Source organism: Artibeus jamaicensis, unplaced genomic scaffold (genome assembly GCF_021234435.1).
Source record: "Artibeus jamaicensis isolate MK-2021 breed Jamaican fruit bat unplaced genomic scaffold, CSHL_Jam_final contig_391, whole genome shotgun sequence".
Classification (NCBI taxonomy): Eukaryota; Metazoa; Chordata; class Mammalia; order Chiroptera; family Phyllostomidae; genus Artibeus; species Artibeus jamaicensis.
In genome coordinates, this window is record NW_026521814.1 from 7,378,273 (window position 1) to 7,404,507 (window position 26,235).

General features: G+C 41.3%; 1 protein-coding gene across 7 annotated transcripts in view; it reads left to right on the forward strand.

The window, feature by feature from the left end:
- Window positions 1-820: 820 nt before the first annotated feature.
- NOSTRIN (nitric oxide synthase trafficking) overlaps window positions 821-26,235 on the forward strand; it is a 61,039-nt gene continuing 35,624 nt past the window's right edge. For 2 of the 7 annotated variants that reach the window (XM_053665112.1, XM_053665115.1), the window contains exons 1-2: window positions 3,254-3,350; window positions 12,711-12,796. Coding sequence is in view for 1 of the 7 variants with exons in the window: in XM_037140696.2 (XP_036996591.1) it covers window positions 904-930; window positions 12,711-12,796 (113 nt within the window). In the remaining 6 variants the exon portion in view is untranslated. Of the gene's footprint in view, window positions 931-3,250; window positions 3,351-12,710; window positions 12,797-26,235 lie in introns of those variants that run through there. The other 5 variants (XM_037140696.2, XM_053665113.1, XM_053665116.1 and 2 more) reach the window with 5 other exon arrangements.

Genomic DNA, 26,235 nt, shown 5'->3' on the forward strand with positions numbered 1-26,235 from the left:
TAAGAAGCTGCACTATTGTTTCATCTGTGTCCTGGGAGATGGGCGTCTCACCCTCACCCTGGAGTGCAGTGGCTCAGCTACCACCCTGATTGCTTGCCGTCCTCCTGAGGCACCAAGGTGGAACTGCTTATGGTCTCCTGTAGTCAGGGGACCTGGGTCATACCTTCAGTTCCTGAAACAAGAGCTTTTTACACATACTGATTACTAAATTTAGTGGCTATTTCCTGAAACTAAAATTTTTCCAACATTTGATTCTCCTATCATAATCATAGTTATATAGGTATGGTCCTAATTGGTGCTGGGTGCTGGGGTGATTTAGGGCAAAGGAAATATTGACCTGGTGTGTGAGCTTTAGATAGAGAATGGGGGAGGGGGGTCTGGGCTCTGGATTTGTTGCTTTGCATATCAAAGATGTGCTCAAGGGCAAGTTGTTTGCTATTTCTAGGAATTAGCTGACAGTAGGAGGGACAGGCCTTCCCAGGTCAGAAAGGCCTCCATATGTCCAAGCATGCTACCACACAGAAAATTAAAAATGTGGTTAATACAGCAAGCTAAGACAACATGTACCAGCCCTGAGAGCGCCCGGATTATGGAGACACTTTATAGCTTCTGGGTTTTCTCTACAGGCTGCAGGGCTCAGAACTCTGCATTCTGCCCTTTAAGTATTTACAAAAGTCTTTCTCACCATCTCAAGCCAGTTCTCTTGACCCGGAGCAGTTCTCTGCTATTTCAGTAAATAAACAGGAGGCAAGTTCAGGGTGGGACTTCCTCCTTGGGGTGTTTGACAAGGCCCTTTGAATCCAGGAAGTCTAGGACACACCCAACCTTGAGGCGGTGTCCTGACTTTCCAAAGCTGAAGGCTGAAGCACAGCTGAAACGGACAGAAGCAAGAAACATTTCAGCATGAGGGACCCACTCGCGAACTGTTCAGTGAGTACCTTGGTGTAGTTTGCATATTTGTGGGTGAGAAGGGGGCTGAGGAGTAGATTCATGTACTATTGTGTTTTAACTTAAAGTTTGAGATGCTCAGGAACTACACATGTTTAGATATTGGCTGTGGGACAAAAGTCTGATTTTTCTCTGGTTCAATTTAATTGCCCTTTCTCGCAAACGACTGGGCAGATCATTGTCATCTTTTATTCTCATATTCTTAGAAACACTGAGTGGGCATAGCATCATATTTGCATGCAGATGGTGGCCGTGTAGAAAACATTAAGATGTACACTAGTGGTGTTAACATTATACATAGAGTAGGTACAAAAACACACAGAATGTCTGCAGCAATCTCAGGCTCTGAGAAGGAATTTAGGGGGGAGGGTTTTTGCATATTTTCTCATGTCGTAGAGAGTCAAGAATTGCCAAGTCCCAGAGGAGGAAGAAGAGAAGCCCAGTCCTGTGCGCCCTGCAGTGGTTCTCAGACAGCTTTACTAGTGTTTCTTTTAGCCCCAGGAGAGTAACCAAATCTAGGACATGGGCCAGAAGTCCAAAGATGCCTGAAGTTTTTAGCGGCAATGGCAGAGATGTAATTTAGAAAATGTGGAGCAACTGAAACAAAGGGGAGGAGGATGTATTTACTTTGGAAATAAAGTTATCAACAATTATCCATGTGTTATCCTGAGAAATGGTGCCAAGAAGCAGAAATTGGTTGCAACAGAAGTAAGGGGTCTTTCAAGTATTTTAGTTTTTAAAAAGTTGAAAAACAGATAAATGAGGGCTACAGTAGAGCCATAGAAAAAGTCCAATGGGTGCAGAGAGCACAGGCTGAGAGAAGATGGACCTGCAGCTGCAGTTCTACAACATGAGTTCATGAATCGGATAAGCTAAACGAGATAAAGTCAAAATGGCTGGTAATATTAGTGGTGACAATGTAGTCACGGCCTCTGCCTGCTTTAACTTTTTAAATGCTAGAGTAATGTCTAATGTAAAAAAAAAAAATTGAGCAATATGGTTGTATATAGATTTGAAGAAACTCTCTCCTTTTAATTTCCTCCAATCTTCATTACAGAAAGGTTTAAAGAGCCTTTTATCATTTATTTATTTGCTGTTTGTTTATTTTTCACTCCTTATTTCCTTCTAAAATGTTAACGCCATTAACTCTGATACTTTCTCACCGTTGATACTTTGATGATGTTTTTGCATGGCGGGGGGAGGGGGGTGTTGAGTGGGGCAGGGACTGGACAAGTAAAGGCAAAGACCTGGCACCAACAGTCACCAAAGAAGAAAGTCAAGGCCAAGGAAAGAGTGAGATAGAAGAGAGGGAAACTTAAGCCCAACTAAGTTTTAAAAAACTGTGTCAGTTTAACGCCCCCTCCCTGACTCGCTGAAGAGTTCTTGGCCCCATGCAGAACCATTGCCCCAAGGACTCCTACCTTTGCCCACAGCTTTGTGGGTTATGTCCTGGGGCCCAGTGCCACCAAAAGCAATCTGGGAGTCTAGAGGAAGTGGCTATCCTGCCAGCCAGGATCTCTAAATCCTCTAAAGTCATGGAAACTTTTGTGATCTTTATTTGTCTGCACTTGTTGATCTGCATCAACTGTTCAACTTGATGCTCTGGAGCAGCCCTAGCTGGTGCACAGGGAGCAGTACTGTGTCAAGAAAAGGCAGCAGTTCGGAAATGGGTTATATTAAATAAAGCAAAGGAATGCTTTATGGAACAATTTGGTAGTTTTATAAAGGAACCCAAAATTCCAACCACCTGTAGAATGGCCCATTCCATGAGTGCCTAGTGTTGCAAACAACACAGTTAATCCATAAAGCATTAGCTTAGCTTGTTACCAACCCATCGACCCCAATGCATCCTCGCATGGAAATCAGTAGGTTGCACGAATTTTGATGAGAAAAACAATCATTTTATATGTACTGGTTTCTAACAGAAACTGAGAATTTCCCTCAATTTTTAATATAAGCAACAACCCAGCACCACTGAAGTGTCTGTGACTTCATAGCCAAGAAAAATCATGTGTATTTTTATATAATTTTAAAGTTGTTCACAAATATCTAGAAATATTATTCACACTCAGCTCAGTTTAGAAATTTGAGTAATTCCTAATTTAAAAGCACACATAATTTATAAATTTTAAATGTTTTTATAAATATATATATCAATATTATTAGTTTTATGTAATTCTGTCATTTTATTTTATATATTTGAAAATATTTTGAGTAAAATTGGCTTTACCAGACCACCAAAGGGGCTTATGATACAAAAAATGTTTTAATCTACTATTTTCAGTCCTGTTCCAATGGGCAACACAGGTCAAGAGCTGGGCCATTCAACCTCAAAGAGCAGGGTCAGTGTCTGTGATCAGTTCATTCTCCTCCAGGGTGGCACAAGACTGCCTAAACCCAGGGTAAGGCTTTTACTCATTTTGAGGTATCAGAACTTACTTTAAGAAGATTTTAAAAACTTCTATCTTTAAAAATGAAAAGAATTGCCCCTGAGCATTGATCCCTTAATGCCTGTTAGCCGAGCTTCAAACCTAAAAATAGTGCCAACTGAAATTTTTTTCAAGTCCATGTGCAAGGAAACAGACAGGGTCAAATTATCTCCAAATGAAATAATTTAATCATTAAAAGAAATGTAGCACCTTCCTATGAAACAATGTCATAGAAATCAAGGGCGAATAATAAGCTGTACCCAAATTTTTGCTTTCACTCGCTCCTTCAGCATGCAGGGGGTAGGAGCCCGTCAAGGCGGGCCTTCAGGGATCCGTGCCCGAAACTTTTATCAGCTGGTGAAACGGTAGCAGGCTGCCGGGCTGTTCCTCCAGCCGCGTTCAGATGCCAACCTGAGCTTCCCTGTCTTATTGGCTCCGTCTGGGTCACAGGTGTTGACACGCACTAATAAACAAAAATGCTGCTGCTGTAACGGGTCCGTGGCCCCCAAGGGGCTCTGCTGCACGGCAGAGACCAGGGACCGGCCGCTTCTGGCACTGAGGTCTGTGGTCCGGACCATCCCCAGTGCGCATCACTAACATGTGTGGCATGCCAGTCCACACTTCCTACGCCTGTCACCTCATCTGTAAAGTATGACGAGGGGAAGATGAAGTAGACCATGTTTTTTAACGTTCTATGTCTCGTAATTTGTAACCACCTGCCATGGGGATTCCAAGCATTACACAGATGCCTACTAAACACAAGAAGCCCTTCGCTGGAGAGGCAGTGCTTTGTCGTATTGCCTCAGGTGAAATCAGTAGTGCCGCGCCTGGCATTGAAGGGCATCCAGCAAAAGCTTACTTAATTAAATTTAAGTAAAATATCATGGTTTATTTAACACAATGAAGATCATCATTATCCAAAAAAGAAAACTTCTAACATCTAAAATTAAAAATGGATTTTTCTGGAATAGATTAATTTAACCTTCTTAATCAGACAAATCACCTAAGCCAAGGTTTATATAGTGCATTTAATATTGATTACAAATCATCTGTCTAATCATTTCATGTGCCAGTTGCCTAGAATTTGCTTGCAAACACCGGACAGAAACATTTTCTTGATGGCTAAATGGGAAAAGACTCTAGATACTAGTTGTCAATGTGAAGAAATTTTCAGGGGCTCAGAAGGATCCCAAATATTCTGTCACCGGCCAGAAAAAAAAAAAAAAGCCATGTTTTTTCCTAGTAATAACCCCCAGGAGAAGCAACATGCTAAATTCACATGGAGATGTAAGATCAATAGTAGTTTCTTTCCTGGAATGAATATTTTATGTGGGGTGAGGTATCTGAAAGCTGAAGGATATGAAAAGAAAACCCAAAACGTACCTCCCACATGACTTTGACCGAGCAGGCCTTTCCTGTGCAGTCTGAAGACATCAGGAAGCCATCCATCTGTGCTGCTCATAACACTTACTGTAGGTGACCATCACTCTGAGTAAACTTACTGTAAGTATACTGAATAAACCATTTAGAATATCTTTTTTCTGATGGATTCTCTAATTGATTTGCTCATCTAACATTTCTAATCACAGTTCTGTCCCTAACTAATAAGATTCTTTCTCTAGCTCTTTGGGTCTCAACTATATAATAATAGGATTGGACTTGAGTGGTTTCCAAACTCTGCTCCGTGGAATCCCTTTGGAGGGCCTCACTGGTGGATGAGAGTGGGGTGGGAAGGGAGGTGGGATAGGCGAGGGAGAGCCACAGCCAAGGTCAAGAGATTTCATTCTCTCAAAGCAGACATGCTCCAGTATGTTCTGATTGCACCCACACGTGTGCTGGACAAGATGGTCCCTGGGTTCTGCTTTAGTATCTATGCAAGTCTGCTTCTCACAGCTTTTGTCTTCGCCTCTGAGTAGATGGTTCACAATGAAAGGAACAGAATCATGTGTCTAAATAAGGGGTTATGCTAAAATAATGGAAGTATTTTAGCAACTCCTTTATTTGTCGATGCCACCTTTATCTCAGTGTGGAACAGGATTTGTAGGGGAGTGTCCAGTATAGTGTATAGAGGGTCAAAGATAAAGATAACTTTCCATTGTTATTATGAGCAGAACATTCTGCTCTTACCTGATCAATAAATTACCAATGTAATGTACAAATCTTGAAGAGCTTCCAGACTTGTGTGTGCCTGGGCACACTGCAGATTGGGGAATGGGTTGCAGGTTGTATCTGAGACACAACTCCCCTCAGCCCTTGAATTGGTAGGGTATAGCTGGGGGAGGGGGCAGAGCTCAAGGGCCAGTTGCCTCTGCCTGGAACAATTCTGTCTATCTATTACACTGTTGGTAAAAATATAATTTGCTAAGTATGCCATGATGTACAAAAGTTAGGAGGTACTAGTCTATTATGCTTTTCTCTTAAATTATATTTAACTGATTATGCTGTTACAATTAACCCAATATTTCTCCCTTTGCCTCCCCCCCAGGAACCCCAACTCCCTCAGGCAAATGCTGCCCCTTTGTTAATGGGTCCTGTGTATAAGTTCTTTGTCTACTCCATTTCCTACACTGCAGTCTACACCCCCATGGCTATTCCGTGATTAGCAATTTCTACATCTTAATTTCCTCACCTCCTTGCCCAGTCCACCAAATTCCCTTGCCATCTGGCAACCATCAAAATGCTCTCCATATCCATGAGTCTGTCTCTGTTCCTGTTTGCTTAGTTGGTTTTTTAGATCCAATTATTGACAGGTGTTTGTCATTTTATTGTTCATAGTTTTGATCTTCTTTTACTTAAATAAGTCCCTTCAACATTTCATATAATAATAGTTTGCTGATGATGAACTCTTAGTTTTTTCTTGTCTGGGAAGCTCTTCATCTGCCCTTAGATTCTATATTGCATCTTTGCTGGGTAGAGCAACCTTGCTGCAGAGGCAACTGGTCCTTTGAATATTTCTTGCCAATCCCTTCTAGCCTGCAAAGTTTCTTTTGAGGAATCAGCTGACAGTGTTATGGGAACTCCCCTGTAGGTAACTAACTTCTTTTCCTTTGCTGCTATGCAGGTTCTCTCTTTGTATTTAACCTTTGGCATTTTAATTTTGATGTGTCTTGGAGTGGGCCTGTTTGAGTCCATCTTGTTTGGGGCTCTCTGCTTCCTGGAGTTGCATGTTTATTTCCTTCATCAAATTAGGGAAGTTTTCTTCCATTATTTTTTCAAATAGATTTCCAATTTCTTGCTCTTTTTCTTTTCCTTCTAGCACTCCTGTCATATGAATGTTGGTATGCTTAAAGTTGTCCCAGAGGCTCCATACATTATCCTTATTTTTTGGATATCTTTTTTCTTCTTGTTCTCATTGGTTGTTTTTTTTGCTTCATTATGTTTTATATCATAGCTTTCATTCTTGGCTTAATTTCTTCTACTGTTGATTCCCTTTAAGTTGTTTTTTATTTCCATCAGTATATACTTCATTTCTGCTTGAGTATTTTTTATGCTATTGAGGTACTAAGTTCCTTGAGCATCCTTATAAACAGCGTTTTGAATTGTGCATCAGATAAATTGCTCATCTTCATTTTGTTTACTTCTTTTGGGGGGGAAATTTTGATCTGTTCTTTCATTTGGGCAATGTTTCTTTTTTTATTGTGAAATTTTTAATTTTTAAATATATTTTATTGATTATGCTATTACGGTTGTTCCATTTTTCACTCCCTTTTATTCCCCTCTGCCCTTTACCCGCTCTCCAACCATTTGCTACACCATCATTCCCCCACCTTAATTCATGTCCATAAGTTATACATTTTTGGGCTTCTCCATTTCCCATACTATTCTTAACCTCCTCCTGTCTATTTTATACCTACCATTTATGCTTCTTATTCCCTATACCTTCCCCCCCATTCTGCCCCCCAACCTCTCCCCACTTACAACCCTCCATGTGATCTCTATTTCACTGAATCTGTTCCTATTCCAGCTGTTTGCTTAGTTTTCATTTTTGTTTTTGTTTGTTTAGGTTCAGTTATTGATAGTTATGAGTTTCTCGACATTTTACTGTTTGTATTTTTTATCTTCTTTTTCTTAGATAAGTCCTTTTAACATTTCATATAATAAAGGCTTGGTGATGATGAACTCCTTTAACTTGACCTTATCTAGGAAGCACTTTATCTGCCCTTCCATTCTAAATGTTAGCTTTGCTGGATAGAATACTTTTGGATGTAGGTTCTTGCCTTTCATGACTTTAAATACTTTTCCCAGACCCTCTTGCTGCAAGGTTTCTTTTGAGAAATGAGCTGATAGTCTTATGGGCACTTCTTTGTAGGTAACTGTCTCCTTTTCTTTTGCTGCTTTTAAGAGTCTCTCCTTGTCTTTAATCTTGGGTAATGTAGTTATGATGAACTTTATTGTATTCCCCCTTGGGTCCAACTTCCTTGGGACTCTCAGAAGTCCCTGCACTTCCTGGAAGTCTATTTCTTTTGCCAGATTAGGGAAGTTCTCCTTCATTGTTTTTTTTTTCAATTAATTTTTCAATTTCTTGCTCTTCCTCTTCTCCTCTGGCACCCCTATGATTCAGATGATGAAATATTTAAAGTTGTCCCAGAGGTTCCTAAGGCTCTCCTCACTTTTTTGAATTCTTGTTTCTTCATTGTGTTCTGGTTGAGTGTTTATTTCTTCCTTCTACTCCAAACTGTTGATTTGAGTCCTGGTTTCCTTCTCTTCACAGTTGGTTCCCTGTATGTTTTTCTTTGTTTCACTTCACATAGCTTTCACTTCTTTCTCTATTTTGCGACCATACTGAACCATTTCTGTGAGCATCCTGATCACCAGTGTTTTGAACTCTGCATCTGATAGGTTGGCTATCTCTTCATTGCTTAGTTCTATTTTTGGAGCTTTGCTCTATTCTTTCACTTGGGCCATATTTTTTTTATCTTGTCGTGCCTGTTACCTTGTAAGGGGTGGAGCCTTAGGTATTCACTAGGGCCGGGCAACCCACTTCACTATGTTGTACACTGTCTGTGGCAGAGAGGTAGGAGAGGAAGCAACACCACTTGCTCGTCTCTCAGCCACCTTTCAGTCACTTCCCCCACTACCCACAAGCAACTTGGGCCCCTTCTGGTGCTGTTTTCCAGGTGGGTAGGCTTGTGTATATACATTCTAGGACCTTGTGTGTCTCTCCAATGAACCCTCCTGTGAGGCTGTGAGTTTCTTGTGCTGCCGCTGCAATCCCCACATGTTTTTACAGCCAGAGGTTTTGAGGTTGTATTTGCCCATGCTGGAACCCTGGGTTGCTCAGTCTGTCTTGCTCCCCAATTGTTCCTCTTAGTAACTGCATGCAAATGTGGCACTGCCTCGTCCTCCAGCGGCCACCTTGCCAGGCATCCTCTCTACCCCAGCTGCCCATCTCTGTTTCAGCTGCCCATCTCTGCCTCTCCTACCGGTCTGGATGAATGTTTCTTCTTTAACTCCTTGATAGGCAGAGCTCTATACAGTTTGATTTTCTGGCAGTTCTGATTACTTTTTGTTTTTAAATTTGTTGTTATCCTTCTTTTGGTTGTGTGAGGAAGCAAAGTGTATCTACCTACACCTACACCTTGGCAAGAAGTCTGATTTCTGATGGTTCTGAGTGGTGGCTGTTCTTGAGTTTAGTTGTAATTTTTGAGGTGAGGAGGCTAGCCTTGTGTACCGATGCCTCCATCTTGACCAGAAGTCTTGGTAATAGTCTGTTAAGTAACAGGAAATCATCTTCCAAAATCTAAAACTGGCAGCTTCAGAGTCAATTTAAGCCACAAGATATGCTCTATCTGAACAGCCTCTTCCTTTATAAAGTTGTATTTGAATATCTTTCAGAAAGACAAGAATTCTCACCTTTGCCACCGGCTCCTCCCTTTCTCCAAAGGCAATTGAGTTCTAAACTACTGATTTATAAACTTTCAGGGCTGCCTGGCCTTCCAGAACTAGACCTCTGAAGACCGTGTTTTAAAAATGTGACTTAGAGAGTTTTGATGGCTTGTTAAGTTTGGGAAATGCAACAGCCTCTGCAGTAGAAATATTCCCAGCTGGTTCTGTTCATAACTTTGGTCGGGACAAGGTTTCCTGTACATGCTCCTATCTTTACACATGGTGTCTGGGGTCCCCTATTCTCAATACAGGACTGTGCAATGCCTACTGCCCACTGGTGATAGTGGGCTGCTGGGGGCCGTCCTCTAGGACAGCTCATTTCAGAACCCCTACCTTGCTTCCTGGTTCTTTTGATGGGAGATTCTATTCCTTGGTCCCATTCTGAGTGCTCCAATTTCCTCCACTCCATCTTTTTGCTTTCTCTTTTCTCATCCCAACCCCAGCCTGAGCAGATTAGAGAGCAGAAAACTACTCTGTGAGCATGCATCCAAATCCTTCTCTCTTGTACATGACACCCCTGGTGTTTTTGTTGGGTCTTTGTTTCTGCATTGCTGGAGACAGAAGCAGACAGTACATTAATAAAAAAAATATACAGCTTAATACTGTGAGACATTTCTAAATAAATCAAATAAGAAAGCTACAGACCTATAAAGATAATCATAAAATTTTATTGAACATAAAGTAAGATTTGAACAAATGAAAAGACTTACTATGTCCTTGGATGGGAAGTCTAAATGCCATAAAAAAGTCAATTTTCCCCAAATTATATATATATAATTGCAATGCAACTGCAATTAGAATCACAACCAGAATTTTTTTGTAAATCTGTAATTAGCCCTGACTGGTGTAGCTCAGTGGGTTGAGCATGGGCCTGCAAGCCAAAGCATCAGTGGTTCGATTCCTGGTCAGGGCACATGCCTGGGTTGCAGGCCATGTCCCCAGTAGGGGGTGTGCTAGAGGTAACTACACACTGATGTTTCACTATCCCTTTTTCTCCCTCACTTCCCCTCTCACTAAAAAGAAATAAAATATTTTTTAAATCTGTAATTAGATATGTTCATATGAAAGAATAAATGCCCAAGTATAGCCAAAGAAATTATAAAAATGAAAAAATACTTGCCTAAAGGGAGAGCAGAAGCAAACTGTTGATATTTCTATGACTTAGGTATTAAGTATATAATTTGTCTCATTATTATTTTCTGTTATTTTATGAAATATAAAAGTGTTTCATAATTTAAAATTAAAAATTAAAAGACTGAATGAGTTAGTAATATGTTCAGCCGCATATTTTAAGAACCTTAAATGAGTGGCTTAAAAAACAAAAACCTATCACTATTCTCACACACATAAAATAAGCCCAGAAGTAGAGAGTTGAGGGCTTGTATGGTGGCCTCCAGGGCCGTCAGGGACCCAGAGTCTTTTTCTCTGTCTGCTCTATGATCTTAGCATATGGTATCTGTCCTCAGAGTCACCTTACGTCATTAGCCATCACTTCTAAGTCCAGGTGTCAGGGAAAAAAAGGGAGCAACATTCACTGTAACTCTGCACAACACTTTTGTTCATGCCTCCTACTTAATTACACAGCTACACAGAAAGGCGACAGAGGCTGAGAAATGACCTTATTCCAGGGCCATGTATGCTGCTAAACATTTATTTATTTTCTTCTCCTAATACCTATGCATGTTTTCTGGGATGTTATTTGGCATTATGTGAAGAAAATAAAGGGCCTAAGTGAATTTAGTGAAAATGTTCAGTTAACAGGAGTCAGCAAAAAGGCTAAACAATTTTAAAGTGTTCAATAAAAATTTTCCATTGTACAAGTTAGGGAAGGAAGGAAGCCTTCCAGTATCGTATCATTTCCAGATGACCAGTTATTTTTATGGCGATAACAGTGGGGAAGGTTGGCTGCCAAATAGTGATTTTATACTCTCAGGACTCTCAGAGCAGAACCAATTGGTGCTCGAGTGAGGCCACACCTGGATCTCAGCACAGGGATGTGTTGCATACTCTACAGAGAGTTTTAAAATTTGTGAATCATTTGCTACAATTTCTTTAACCATATTTCAGGTGCCAGTCCTCATTTTAGATTTTTTTGACCAACTGGAACATCTGGCCATCCTGGGCCAGAGCAGTGTGGCAGCTGCCTCTGCAAGCTCACTGTCCGCACCCTGGTCCTCACTCACTCAGGTGCCTGACTGGTGCCTGCAGGCACGTGATGGTGCAAACTCTGCATTAGGAGTTAACAATAAAGTGCTTTTCTCCCTGATCACTGTCCTGTGTCCCAGGCAGTTCCAGGAAAACTGTTTGCTACTGCTGTGTGCATCCTACATCCTGCCATGGCTTTCTGTGTTAAATTTTTTGCCCCTTCCTCCCCTGTGGCCCTCTGTCTTCTGTTTGCTACTCTGCTAGCACCATACACCAGGTACGAGCTACTGTGTCAACAGAAAGATTGCCATGGCCCAGAGGATTCATGTATGTGAACATGCCTGACACATTGTAGGTACTCAGTAAACATGGGTTTCCTTCCCTTTTCCCTTCTCAACATGGTGCCCAGCACATGCTGAAGACATCTGAATGCTGGAAGAGGCTGCTTCGTTGCAGGAGCCAAGTCACAGCATGGCACCCAGTCTATACAGAATTTGTGTAAAATCACATTTTTTAAAAATGCAATCCACTGTCACGTTTCCCAAATGGCATCTGTGAGAAAGTGTGTTTGAAACTATTCCACTCCTAATTCACCTACTCTGTGTCAGGAAAGCAACAGAATCAGCTGACATTTACCCTCTCCATTTGGGCACTTAAAATCCATTGTCATCATGGTCTACCTTTACAAATATAATTTTCAGAATAAAATTGTGGAATTCTAAATCAAATGACATAAACTTTTGATCAGAATTCTTGTATCTGAAGGCTAAATTTATATATTAAAGAAATGTATAAAGGTTTGGTTCATTCAAAATATTCAACTTATTTTTATTGCTATAGTTAAATGAGATATAGAGGAGACTAGAACAAATTTTTATTACAAAATTACATCTCACATTAGTGGTTCAGGGGTTGTCATGAGGCCTAGAAGTATTATTTTGGAATTTGTGGGAGAGACACAAAATGATTATTCAGTGTATTTCAGAATGTACAAAATTTCGCCTTCCCAGGAACATAGGGCAACAGGAAGCCAAACTCCAAGTGTACCCCTCGGCTAAATTATTTGCATTTGGTTTAGGGGAGAAACAGATAGACAGGTTTTTAAAAAAACTTCTCAGGATCATTCATGTCCAGGCAGAAGAGACGTAATTTTTATTTTAAGAATTCACCAAAAAGGTGTGCATTTCGTAGCCACACCATCATTTACAATGGCAGTCATCATTACAGCAGCACTCTGAGTTTACCGGGGTTCTCTACCTTTGGAAGTGGTCATAATCCTCCTGTGCATCTTTTATTTTTCAGTATAATCAAGTGTACAAGAACCTAAAAGAGTTTTCTCAAAATGGAGAGAATTTCTGCAAGCAGGTCACATCCATTCTTCAGCAAAGGTACAAAATGTGTGTTTGCAATAAGCAGTTCTTCCTCTTTAGTTGCAGCAAGTGGTATGACTGGAGGAGGCCTTAACAAGCTCTCCTACTTTCCAGATTGCAGTGTTATATTTTGGTACTTGAGAGAGTGGTTCGAAGAGTGATTCTCCTGTGTTGCACATTTATCACTTGGGTGCCATAAAAGTCAGGGAACAGCAGGAAGTAATTCTGCCTGGGAATGTTCAATCAAGTCTCTTCTGATTCTTCAGCCTGAGGATCACCCCCTCCTGAGCCTACCATTTCTCCTGTTGCCACTGTTGTGCTTTTCACACTGATGGCAGTTACTAGTTGACGTCTCTTTCTCCCCTAGGGGGGCAGGACTGTGTCTTACTCACCTTTGTACAAGGGGCTCATACAACCTGGACTTTGGACTTCTTCAGTAAATGTCCCTTAAATGGTGAGAAAAGTCATTCTAATCATCCATCCATCTAATGGATGAAAGGAAGTTCACCATTTTCAGTATCATCTTCTTTTAATACTAGATGTGACCACGTGTAACACTCTTCACTGTGCTGAAATGAGCACACTTAACTCAGTCAAGAAGTTATAAAAATTTCTGCCTAAATTTAGAGAATGCAAGGACTGAATTGTGCCATAGAGATGTCAACCATTTTTCTACTATTAGATAATTCTGTAGTAAACAACTTTAAAGAGACCTGCACACTAGATTGTTTACTCTTTTTAAGGTAACCCATTTCCAATTTAAATGATTGCATGTTTACCATATGAACAAGACACATGGGCTGATTGCATCCTGTTCTAGTAGGTCAAGAACAAAGGAGAACATCAGCTTTATTAGGACTAAGGAAAAATACAGGAGAGCTCAGACAGACTCTTACAAAGAAAATAACCAGGTTTAGCAAGCAAAGTCGAAAAAAAATTTAAGATAAGTGATTTCTGTGTTAATAGCTGAGTTGCTTTGATTCTGTGATGGGAACAGGGAAGACAATCTATAAAGGAATTTCTCCTATAAAAAAGTAATGTTATCAGTCTCAAAGAAAATTATTTCAAATAAGACCAGTTAACTATCAAGCAGATGTAACCCATGGCCTGAGGAGGAACATCTCCCTCCTGCAGATCAGGAAGGATCTACACATTAGTAGCCATGCATGTGATCTGGGGCGGTCATCCGGACCTTGATTATTTGGTGTCCCCCTGTTCAAAATTAGAGCCTGATGGAGAGCTGTAAAGACAAAGGCAGGTGATAAATTATGCCTGGCAAATAGACTCAACAATGACCTGAATAAATTTGGGGGACTCACTGCTCCAACACTGCTGTGTCCAGGTCCCTCTGCATCTGCACTCTGCCACAGATATGTCTCCTGTAAAAAGTCAGAACATTCCTTCTTACCTGTGGCGCTATTGAGATTGCTTCTTCCTAGGGCTCCTATGTGTCGCATACCTATTCAGGTGCAAAACCCTCCACCCACGTATTCCAGAAAAGTACACAAGCTCCAATGAAAAAGAGACACTTGGGTAGCTAAATATATCTACCTTCATAGTTTTACCTCTTTCTGGAACAGAATTTAGAATTTGAAAATCTAAAGAATATTACTAATTAGCAAGATTATGTGCATATCTCTAGGATAGAATCTGCAAAGCACAAATATAAAAAGTGGATCTGATGTGGACTCCAACCAGTGGGATACATGGCGTTGTGGATGCGATAAACAAATCCACACGAACTGCAGAAGTCCTGTGGAGAAAAGGGATGGTATGGCCACTCTCTGAGTGAGAGAGTGCCCTGACTCTTGCCTGAACAAACTTTTATTGCTTTCTAATAGCATTACATCAAGGAAGGCCCTCATTCATTATGCACAGGTTTGCTTTAGGTGATTACTTTTTACAGATAACGAAGAAAAGGATGTTGCAAATGCAAGGGGAAAAGTGTTTGAACTGGTTACACTCTGCCCTTGGGAGGTTTAGTTCAGACTTTAGGAAGTTACTTCAAAGATATGCATTAAACATTTCTGCCTTAATTCAGGGTGAGGGAGTTTTAGCAAAAGCAAGTCTCAAAGCAGCCTAGGTACAATGCTGGCCTGGTTTCCCATGGGAAAGCCGATCTGTGAGCCTGGCTCCTGTGTGCTGCCTTGCGCCTGTTGGTTTTCCGAACCAGGGCTGAGCTACATTCGCCACTACCACACAGAGGTTCCTCATACACATCTAGTGTTTCACTCAGGCCAAAAAATTATCTTGATATTAGGTCATTTATTCAATAGATAATTTTCTGAACATTTTGTAACACTTACCCTGTACAGCTAATTCATTTCCCCTTAACCAAGATGCCATTTTTGAGTGGCTTTATATTCATTCCTGATAAATGTGCACTTGGCAGTGTCTCTTTGCACTTGGGCTTTAAGCTTTCCTCCCTATGCTCAGGTGGTTGATCATGTAGTTAACCTGAGAGACGCTCATCCACCTTAAGAGCTGGTATTTGGGGAGAACTGTTTTCTGAGGGACACAAGCCCAATTAATCTAAGAATATCATGCACATTGCAGTTATTTTAGAGGGAATTCCTACATGATAGCTGGGAAGGACAGAAGCTACTTCACTTGCCAGGGATGGATCATTTCTTTCCCACTGGGACTAATTTTTTTTTTTAAGATTTTGTTTATTTATTTTTAGAGAGAGGAAAAGGGAGGGAGAGAGAGAAATATCAATTGGTTGCCTCTCGCACTCGCATGCCCAGACCAGGAATTGAACCAGTGACCTTTCAGTTTGCAGGACAGTGCCCAAGCCACTGATCCACACCAGCCAGGGCATGGGGGATGATTCTGAAATGACCCTTTCCTGTGGAGTTGGAACTGAGTCGACATAATAACCATAGCAAAAGGATGAATGGTCACAACACAACTGATGTTACGCTTGCTTTACTCTCCCCATTCTGTGAGTTCCTTAATTATGTCCTATACATACAAATGATACAAGCTGTTTGCCACCAGCTGTCCAGACATGAGTGTTGGGCTTCTTTTTCTCTTAAATGAGTGAATATATTACATATGAATCAATGATATCTTTCCCTTGTATTAAAAAAATACCTGGAACACCAACACTCTTTAAAAAAAGAAACTGTTACTTATAGTATAAGCAAAGAAAACAGTATTCTTGAAAAACATATAGGAGGCATTTCTACTGAGGGTTATGATACAGAAAACCACAAGGGCATATCCAGTGGCCAGCATCAAGAAAGCCATGGGTCTGCTTTGAATTAAGGATACCTGCCGTATAAAATACATTCAGTAAATACTTGTAGCTTGAATGAATAAGTAAATGAAAGATGGTTAAGGGTTTACTTTCTATTATAACCACATTATTTGAACAAGGTCTTCATTATCCTTGGAACGCGGTTCTGCAGAACAGTTCTGTAGTAGCGCATGGCTACCAGACAGAGCATCATAATCAGGCTATGAGTTCAGAGAATGTTTCATTTCCAAGCTCAGCTGCCTTCTTGCATTTGTTCTAATTGGTGGTGACAGAAAAGTGTAGTTGTTACTGAAACACCATTTTTTCCTGGAAATTCTGCCATTCATGGTCATGCTTAGTTTCTTTTATCCCATTAGTTGCTTCAGTTTCCTTTTTTGTGGTGGTGACTCAGATTTATCCAGAGACACACAGCAGCTCCTAAGATGCCTCATGCCAGCATCATTGGGCTCACTTTAACACAATTACAGATCAGATTTTAAAAGAAAAAGACACATTCCCAGAAACTATGTGTATTTGGTTCCCCGCCCCTTCACAGCTAATGTTTAAACAGGCTTTGATGGAAAAAATCAATTGTTCCTCTGTAAGGCAGCTTAAGATTAGGTTTTCAAATGGCAAGTATCCCTGCTCTGGAAAGAAAGAAAGAAGTAAGGAGATGGAAGGAAGGGAGAAAGAGACAGAGGAAAGAAAAGCAAAAAAATGAAAGAAAGTTGGCCATTGTTCCATCCACGGTTCATTATAAATGTCGTCAACAAAGGAATAAATAAATTAAAAGAAAATCTCTCGTAAATCCTCACTGTTTCTACTCCACCCATAGCCCAGGTGATCTACAGCTTCAGCTTCCTTTTGCATATTGATGATTCCCGCAGGTATATTACTATAGATAATATGTCTTATCTCTACTTCAAACCATATATCCAACCGTCTATTGGACGATTCCACCCGGGTGTTCCATGGAGCCTCAAAGCCAGACTATCCAAAACTATGTATCAGCTTTTCCCCAAAGCTGGAACTCCTGAATTTTTTTTTTTACCATGGTTACTAGGACCACTGGCTGCCCAATAAAGCCCAATACCTGGCAGCCACCCATTATCCCTTTTTCTGTCTCAACTTACGACCAAATCATCATATTTCTTCTAAATGCCTTTTATACCTTACAGCTCTCTTTTCATTTCATTGCCTCTGTCATGTTCTGGCAAAAACCTCTGCACCCTTTCTTCTGTCTAGGGTGCTGCTTTCCAGCCGTGCAGTTTGTGCACTGCACAAAGGCACCTGTGTGAGGGGCCCTGTGAAGGCTGGGATGGAGACCACTCTCAACCCTTGAGTCTTGCACCCTGGATCAGAGTTGCATTCCTTCACAACGTGTTCTTTTTCTAGCCCAAGCAACTAGGGAGCTGGCTAGGACCTTATATCTCTCTCTGATCCATCTTCCATTCTTGGCCATGACCCTGTTTAAGACCTTTTAAAGACTCCCACCTTTAGTATAAAATTTAGGCCTCACAGTATTTTCTAAAAGAAATCTGGCTTCCTCCTTCATGTGAAGCTTGTCTCTCCATTTCCCCATAACCCATGTTCTTCTCCATCTTACTGAACCACTTGTGGGCACCCCCAGTGCATCCCTGCCACTCCTCCCACCCACTCCCACCTCTCATCTGGGGTCCTTGCATTGCGCAAGCTATATCCTCTGCCTTGCAGACACTTTTTCACCTTTAGTGAAATTAATTCACCTTAATACATTGACTGTCAGGCTCCAGTCAATGCATTAAGATTCAGCCATCCTGCCCCAGCTGGTGTGGCTCAATGGAGCACTAGCTTGCGAACCAAAGGGTCACTGGTTCAATTCATGATTAGGGTACAGGCCTGAGTTGTGGGCCACATCCCCAGTAGAGTTTTGCATGAGAGGCAACCACACATTGATGTTTCTCTCCCTCTCTTTCTCCTTCCTCCCTCTCTATCTAAAAATAAATAAATAAAATCTTAAAAAAAAAACAAAAAAGAAAGATTCAGCCATCCCTTTCTAGTGGGCCTTCCTTGACACCAGTCCCCAGTCTCAGAAAAGTGCTCCTCGGAGATGTCTAGAGCGAGTGCTTACCTCTGATATAGCTCTTACTGCCCTACACCATTACTCTCCGTTCATTTGTCTGTCTCCACTGGAGGCTGAGTTCCTTGAGGGTCCTTCTATCCCTTACAAGTAGCACAGAGCCTGACACAGAGCAGATGTTCAATAGGTGCTCACTGAGCGAATAAAGGCATTAATCTATGACTCTGTACCTTCAGGCACTCTTAAGAAGTTCAAGTTAGATTATTTCTGAAGAGCAACAAATGAGTATGTCAAACAAATATACTTACATAGTATAGAGAATATTATTTTGAACCAAAGCTAGAAAACAAGAATAAAATCACAGATGAGACCATTTATCCAGCACAATGTATATAGACCAGCCACTGTGTTAGACATGTCTTATATCTAGTCTTTTTCACTTCAGTCTCACAACCCGAGGGAGTACAAATGAGTGCTCTCATTAAGTCCTGTTTATAGATGGGGTTGTGGATGAGATAATACATTTTGATTTTTATCCAGCCCAACCCAGGCTCTGTGTAAGGGCATCTTCTAAGTGGACAGCTTGGGGCACCGCTGTGGGAGTCCCAACACTCTCAAGAGGTCCTTTTAGGGTCCTCTGTGGGTAGGGACATCAGCAGCCTTCAAGCCCAGTAGCTTTCCAGCTGGGTAGCGCACTAGTCTTTGGGGACCCTCAAGGGACACTCGGGGACTGAGAGGGTTAAATGGGCAGGGCACACTCTCCCACATAGTATTTACACAGTATGGTGGGGTCTGTAGAAAATTTTGTTTTCTAGCTAAAAAGTTTTGAAACCTGCTCTTCTTGTCCATTTTCCCTGACTTCCCCCATGACAACACTTTCCCCAACCCCTTTTATGAGCTCATTCAGCACAGGCATCAGCAGATACAGGGAATCTGAAGTTCTAGAGCTACCACAGCTGTCCATGCCCTGGGCTAAAGGTGAGCAGTGACTCAGTGGGACTCTCAGCCTGGACCCCTCCAAGAAGGAAGTCCTCCCGGTCTCATCCTCCCATTTCACCCTTTACACTGTTCTCAGGAAGCAGAAGAGAGGCAATCAGTAGTGATGAAGTGGGTGTTGTGGGCTAGCCAGAGAACCCAGGCACTAGAACAGAGCTTCCATGTAAGAATGTCTTTCAAATTGCTATGTAGCCTGTTTGTAAAATGAGCTTGGGACTCTCTTTCAAAAGACGAACTGATGGAGCTTGGGTGGAAAATATCAGCATACCAGGCCCCAGCCAGAAGCTGTTGCTTGTGGAAATTAGGAGGCCAGTGATGAGGACGATATTGCAAACAAAGATTTTCAGATTACTAAAACTCCTTCTTAATTTATAATGAAGGCAGGGCTCTGTCCCCTGCTGCTTTCAAGCTTGAGAGAGCCTGAGTTCCATTTTATTTTTTTAATATTATTTTTCAATTACAGTTGACATTTGATATCATTTTACATTAGTTTCAGGTGTACAGAACAGTGGTCAATCATACACTTTTCAAAATGACCCCCCGATATTTCCAGTACCCATCTGGCACCACACATAATTATTGCAGTATCATCGGCTACATTCCCCACGCTCTACTGTACCTCACATGACTGGTTTGTAACTACACATTTGTAGTTTTTCATCCCTTCACCTTTTTCACCTGTCTCTCAACTGCCCCTACCCTCTGGCAATCATTAGTCTGTTCTGTGGATTTGTGAGTCTGTTTCTGTTATGTTTGTTTATTTTGTTCATTAGATTCCACATATAAGTGCAACCATATATTTGTCTTTCTCTACTGAATTATTTCAATTAACTTGATACCTTATAGGTTCATCCATGCTGTCGCAAATGGTAAGATTTCATTTTTTTAATGGCCAAGATATATATATATAATATACATGTAACATATATGCATATGTATCTGTATATGTATACTATATACACATATCATACACATATACATATAATACATGTGCATACAATACACATATAATACACGTGCATTATATATTGCATGTAATGCACATACAGTGTATACATATTACACACAACACAGTGTATATCATGCATTGTGTGTGTACATATAAAACATGTGTATGGTACATGTGCGTTATATAGTATATATAACACATCTATACAATACACACAATACATGCATATGTATAATATGGATATTATGTATATTTTTTTTACTGCCAGGAGATATACATTATACATATCTTTTATATACATATCTTTTATATATATATAAGTTTATATATATGTATATGTATGTATAAAATATATATCTCCCAGCTACAAAAATGTGTATATATATTTATATGTGTGTGTGTGTGTATCTCACAACTTTTTCATCCACTTGTCTGTTAATGAGCATTTGGGCTGCTTCCATATTCTGGCTATTGTAAATAACATTGAAATGACCATAGTAGTACATATCTTTAATTTAATTCCTTATAGACACAGGAACCCACTACAGTTTATGTTTTTGGTGTTTATTTTTTTACCACATTTTAAAATCTTAATTTTATTAGAGCAGGACATTCTAAAATAGATTTCATGGTCACTTACATTCTTACAGTTTAATTTGTGCTCTACCTAAAATATTGAATCTGATACCATGTATTTTCCATCTCTTCTTTCAAAATGTATAATTTATTTTAAATTCTAAGACAAATGTTAGTCTTTGACTTAGGTTATCTCCATTATTACTAGTGGAAATTTATTAACCTATCTCCACATGCTGAGAGGAAATCACATCATAAGTGGATTAAAAGTCAGTGCATGACATTTCTCTGGTCTAGGACCCTCGAAATTCACTGGAACATTCTGCAGTTGATTCGCCCATTGAAAGGTACACACAACATCAATTTCACGTGCAGTGAAACAACTTGCAGAAAGAATCTCCACTCCTATCAGATGGCTGTAGGGCTAGAACAGTAAGCACAACGTTTTTAGCAGCACGTTTCTGATTATTTTAATGAGAGAATGAAAATTCTAGGTCTCAGTTTGAGATTAACACTGTCTCTCTTGACTGCCTTTGCACGGGGTGACTTTCAGGCTGCAAACCATGATACGGCAGTTCCCTGCAAGGGACTGAGCAGTTGTGGGGGGGGTGCGTTGTGGAGGGGGCTGCGACTGCCACCTCTGCTTGGGAAAACACCGAAATCAGTTCATTTCTGGTTGGCAAGAATTCTCGCGCGGACGTACTGTTTTATTAGACCAAGAGCAGAGACAAGCCACATGGCATGTTTGTTCAATTTACAAACATTCCAAGTTATAAAAGTGACAGCTCTCTCTATGTTCGCCAGCTGGAACATAATTTATCAGAATCATTTTCTCCTGAAAGAAATTCAGCAATTAACCTCTGCGAAGATAAAGACCATTCAGGGCCAGAGGCCTGGGAACCTTATTATCTGCAGGCACGTCGCCAGAAGGGAAGCCCTGCGCAGTGTCCCACTCTCCGAGTACCTACATCCATCCTCCGACCCTGGTTCATTTCATTTCCTTTTGACTTGCGGAGTAATCTGCTGAGGATTGCGAAATTGCCATTAGGATTCAAGATGCAAGAGGAGATTATTACAGCCTGCTTTGCATGGTCGATGTGAATGCTTGTTCTAAAACCTTTTACTATATCGAAGGTGGACAGACAAGAAGCTGTGTCTAACTCAGTTCCGCCTCAGAGGGCTATGTTCGTGACAATTGATATCTCAAACCCCACCTTTCCCATTTTCCAGACTCTTAACACCTCCTTCCCCTCATTTGGGAACACACCTTGCAATAAATAGCACAAGTAATGCTGGAAGAAGCCCCGGGAACTCAGTCTGCACTGAGGCTGCTGTGGATTCCGGCTGGTTCTGCTAAGCCCCTGGGAGCTATGGTGATTCAGAAACACTGCAATTAAAGGTAGAATGAGAGGCAGCATCAATCTTTAAAAATACTTACATTTGACTCCCCCCCCCCCGCCCCCGCGATTCTCCATCTCCAGCCTCTTCCCCAGTCTCAGAGGAAGAGAACGCAGTGGCTAAGCAGGCAGGTTCTCCAGCCAGTCTGCTGTGTCTGAATCCCAGCTCTGTCACTTCTTCATGGGTGATCTGCGGCAAGTTACTGACTAGACTGTCTGTGTCTTGCTGTCCTTCTCCATGAAATGGGTAGAGCAAGGGTTCCTACCTGGTGGGAGTTATGGCTTAGAGGAGGAATCATACCTAAAACACTTAGAATGCTGCCTGGAATGTTGTTAAGTGCCCAATAAACGTTGAATGTCACATCATTTTGTGTGGGCAGATTGTAGATGGCACATTTGTCAGGAGAGCACTGTTTGATTTTTAAGCTATACCCAACCTGTAAAATATCACAAATCTGCCCCATTGCAGGCTTCTAAGACACTGGTACATAAAGAGAAGCCTTCCAAAGCAAGCAATGCTGTGTGGTAATTGTATCTCCATTAGGCTGGTTAGGCTCTTCCCATGCTCAAGGGAAAGCCAGTAGAGACACTGGAGCTCAGGAGTGCAGACGACCAGGCCCCAAGCAGGAGAGCAATAGCTTCACAGTGAGCAGGACCCTCTCTCTTTCTTGCCACCAAAGCCCCACATTTCCCCCCGGGTTGATCTGATTAACTTAGTGATTTAAAGGAAAGTAGCACTTCCTTCTGGGTATTGTTTTTTCTATTTCTGCTTAGCCTCTAGGACACTTTGTACAGGTCTACAAAGACCTTTGGAAAGGCTACAAGGTCTTTCCAAAAGTGAAACTGAACTTTGAGGAACTGGCCATGTGACAGCACTGACCTTTCCTGTTAGAATTCATCCGAATTGTTCTGGGGCTGATGGATGTGCAAACTGTGTGCTCCTTCCCCACACCACCCCACCTCTGTATATCTGGGGTGTTCTGAATGCTTAGAGATATTTTGGGGTACATAATAATGATTGTTAGAAAAAGTAATATGTTAGGAGTTTGGTACCCAGCTCTGAGCTGAGCAGTGCAAATGCTTCCTCATATTTAATGCCCTTTGTGCCACACCCAAGAAAGAGTGCTGGGAAGGACAGTCCTAAAAAGCCCTCGGGTCAGCAATAGACTAGGAAAGGGTTTATTAGTCTAGCTATTCAAAGTGCTACAAAGCTGTGTGCTCTGATATCAGGGCTGAGCACAGCTCAAACTTGTAGAAATATACCTAAATAGTTTGGCTGTTTTAAGTATTTGAAAGTGGTGAAGACAGAACAGATTTGTGACAGAAACCCCTCAAAACTTCTAACCAAGACCTGATGGAAAGCCCATTCATTCATTCATTTACACATATACCAAGCACCTATTATGTCCCAAGCATTGTAATGTATATGTGGCAATGAACAAAAATTCTCGACCTTCATGAAGCTTTTATTCAAGGAGTGGTCACAGAAGTACACTGAAAAATATGTAATTTAAAATAGTGGCCTAAGTTCTAGGACATAAATTAACAAGGAGACTCTTTTAGATAGGGCAGCCTCTGAGGTGGTGGTGTTTGAACAAGATCTGTTGGGGTTTACGTGAAGGACAATGCTGCATGATTACGTAGCAGAAGGAGTACACAGCAGCGGCCACAGCAAGTGCAAGAGCTCTGAGGCAGGATGGCGTTTGGCCACGAGCCGAGTATAGTGAGCAAAGCAAAAACTTGTGAGAGAGGAAATCAGAGAGGGAACAAGGGGTCAGATCTTTCAGGTCAGTAGCAATTGTTCCAGTCTTTGAGCTCCTCGTAAGCTTGGGTCATTGCCATATTTTAATTATCATAAAAACCTGAATTGGGCCAAGATGGAGGTGTAGGTGGAAGCACTGTACCTTCTCACACAACCAATTTTAAAAACAACAAAGTTTTAGCAACAAAAATGCAGCCAAACCACAGAAAATTGAACTACACAGAAGTCTGACAACAACGAACCCTCAGCCAAACCAGTAAGAGGGGCAGAGCCAGCAGCAGAGTGGAGTCAGGCAGGAAAGATCCACTGGACTGACCCGGGTACGTGACCCAGGTGCACCAGCAGCCATGGGCAGATCCCAGATGTGGAGAAGCGGGCAGACCTACTGAGGGTGCAGGGCGTTGGACCCACTGAGTGCTGATCGTGGTCACACATTCGTGAGCAGATAAACCGGTGAAGGAGCTAGTGGTGAGACAGACCACACAGGCCCCAGTGGTGGGAAGCAGCAGAGGGAACGGCCATTGTCCCTCTCTGACCCCGCCCCCACATACAGTGTCACAAACCAGCAACCTGGGTGGCCCCACCCTGGTAAACAACTAAGGCTCCACTCTTCATGCATAACAAGCACAAACAGATCAAAACATGGCTCAAGAACAACTCAGAGCCCCAGAGCCAATAAATCTAAGCGATGAAGAAATAGCCATACTTTCAGATGCACAGTTCAAAACACTGGTGATCAGGATGCTCACAGAACTGGTTGATTTTAGTCACAAATTAGAGGAACATATGGAAGCTGAACTAATTGAAATGAAGGGAAATACACAGGAAACCAATAGTAATGGAAAGGAAACTGGGACTCAAATCAAGGGAGCAGAGCAGAAGGAAGGAAAAAATGACCAAACATAAAAATATGAAGAAACAAGAATTCAAAAAAAGAAGGAGAGGCTTAGGAACCTCCAGGACATCTTTAAACGTTCCAACATCTGAATTATAGGGGTACCAGAAGGGGAAGAGGAGCAGCCATGAGTGGAAAACTTATTTGAACAAATAATAAAGGAGAACTTCCCCAATCTGGCCAAGGAAATAGACTTCCAGGAAATCCAGGAAGCTCAGAGAGTCCCAAAGAACTTGGACCCAAGAAGGAATACACCAAGGCACATCATCATTACATTAGCCAAGATGAACATGAAGGAGAGAATCCTAGAAGCAGCAAGAGATAAGGGGACAGTCACCTACAAAGGAGTTCCCATCAGACTGTCAGCTGATTTCTCAAGAGACCTTACAAGCAAGAAGGGGCTGGAAAAAAATATTCCAAGTCATGAAATCCAAAGACCTACATCCAAGATTGATCTATCCAGCAAAACTTTCATTTAGAATGGAAGGGCAGATAAAGTGCTTCTCGGATAAGATCAAATTCAAGGAGTTCATCATCACCAAGCCCTTATACGAAATATTAAAGGAACTTACCTAAGAAAAAGAAGATAAAAAAGATGAACAGTGAAAGGACAGCAAACTCACAGTTATTAAGAACCACACCTAAAACAAAAGCAAACTAAGAGGACAGCTAAATCAGGAGCAGAACCATAGAAATGAAGATCACATGGAGGGTTAGCAACAGGGGAGTGGGAGAAGGAGAAGGGGGGAGAAGGTACAGAAAATAAGTAGCATAGATGGTAGGTGGACAATAGATGGGAGGGCAAGAATAGTATGGGAAATATAGAATCTAAAGAACTTGAGACACGTGGTCATAAACTAAAGGGGGGAGTGGTGGGGGAGGGGGTGTGCAGGGTGGAGGGGAATGAAGGGGGAAATAGAACAACTGTAATGGCATAATTAATAAAATATATTTTTAAAAATAATAATTATCCTGAAAACCGCTGATGTAGGGCTAATTACCCCTTTTTTGTTGCCCTGTGCCACCCACTGAATGGTAGAGGTCTGCCGGGATTACAGAGCATCCAAGTTCATCAGTCATGACAGTCTCACCTGGCTTACCGCTGACTAGCACTCTCTCTACCTCTCCATCAGTTGGAACACATTCTTAGAGCAGAGAAATCTGTGTCTAAGAAAAGAGAGAGAGATTTATTTACTAGCTTCATTATTTTAAAATACTTGCCTTAACCTTTCCTCATACTTGGGCAAGGTCTGATACCAAGTGGATGTTTTTGCACCATGGCCTTAACATGCATCCTACAATGGTTTTTGTTCTTCCAAATAGTGGTAAAAAAAAAAAACTAGCAGGGAAAAATAAGCAGAAATTTAGTAGTAGATCAATAGTCCATGATCTCTGGATTCCACTTTATAAAAGAGAGCTGCCTTTCCTTGGTTCAGTTTATAACACCGAGTCTAATGTGTGTGGGGAAATAATGCAGGTCCGAAGTTAGTCGCTGGAGAGTTCTGGGATGGTATCACAAAGGAAATGAAGCCATAAATAATTCTAAAGATACTTTATAATAAATATAGAATTAAAGAACTGA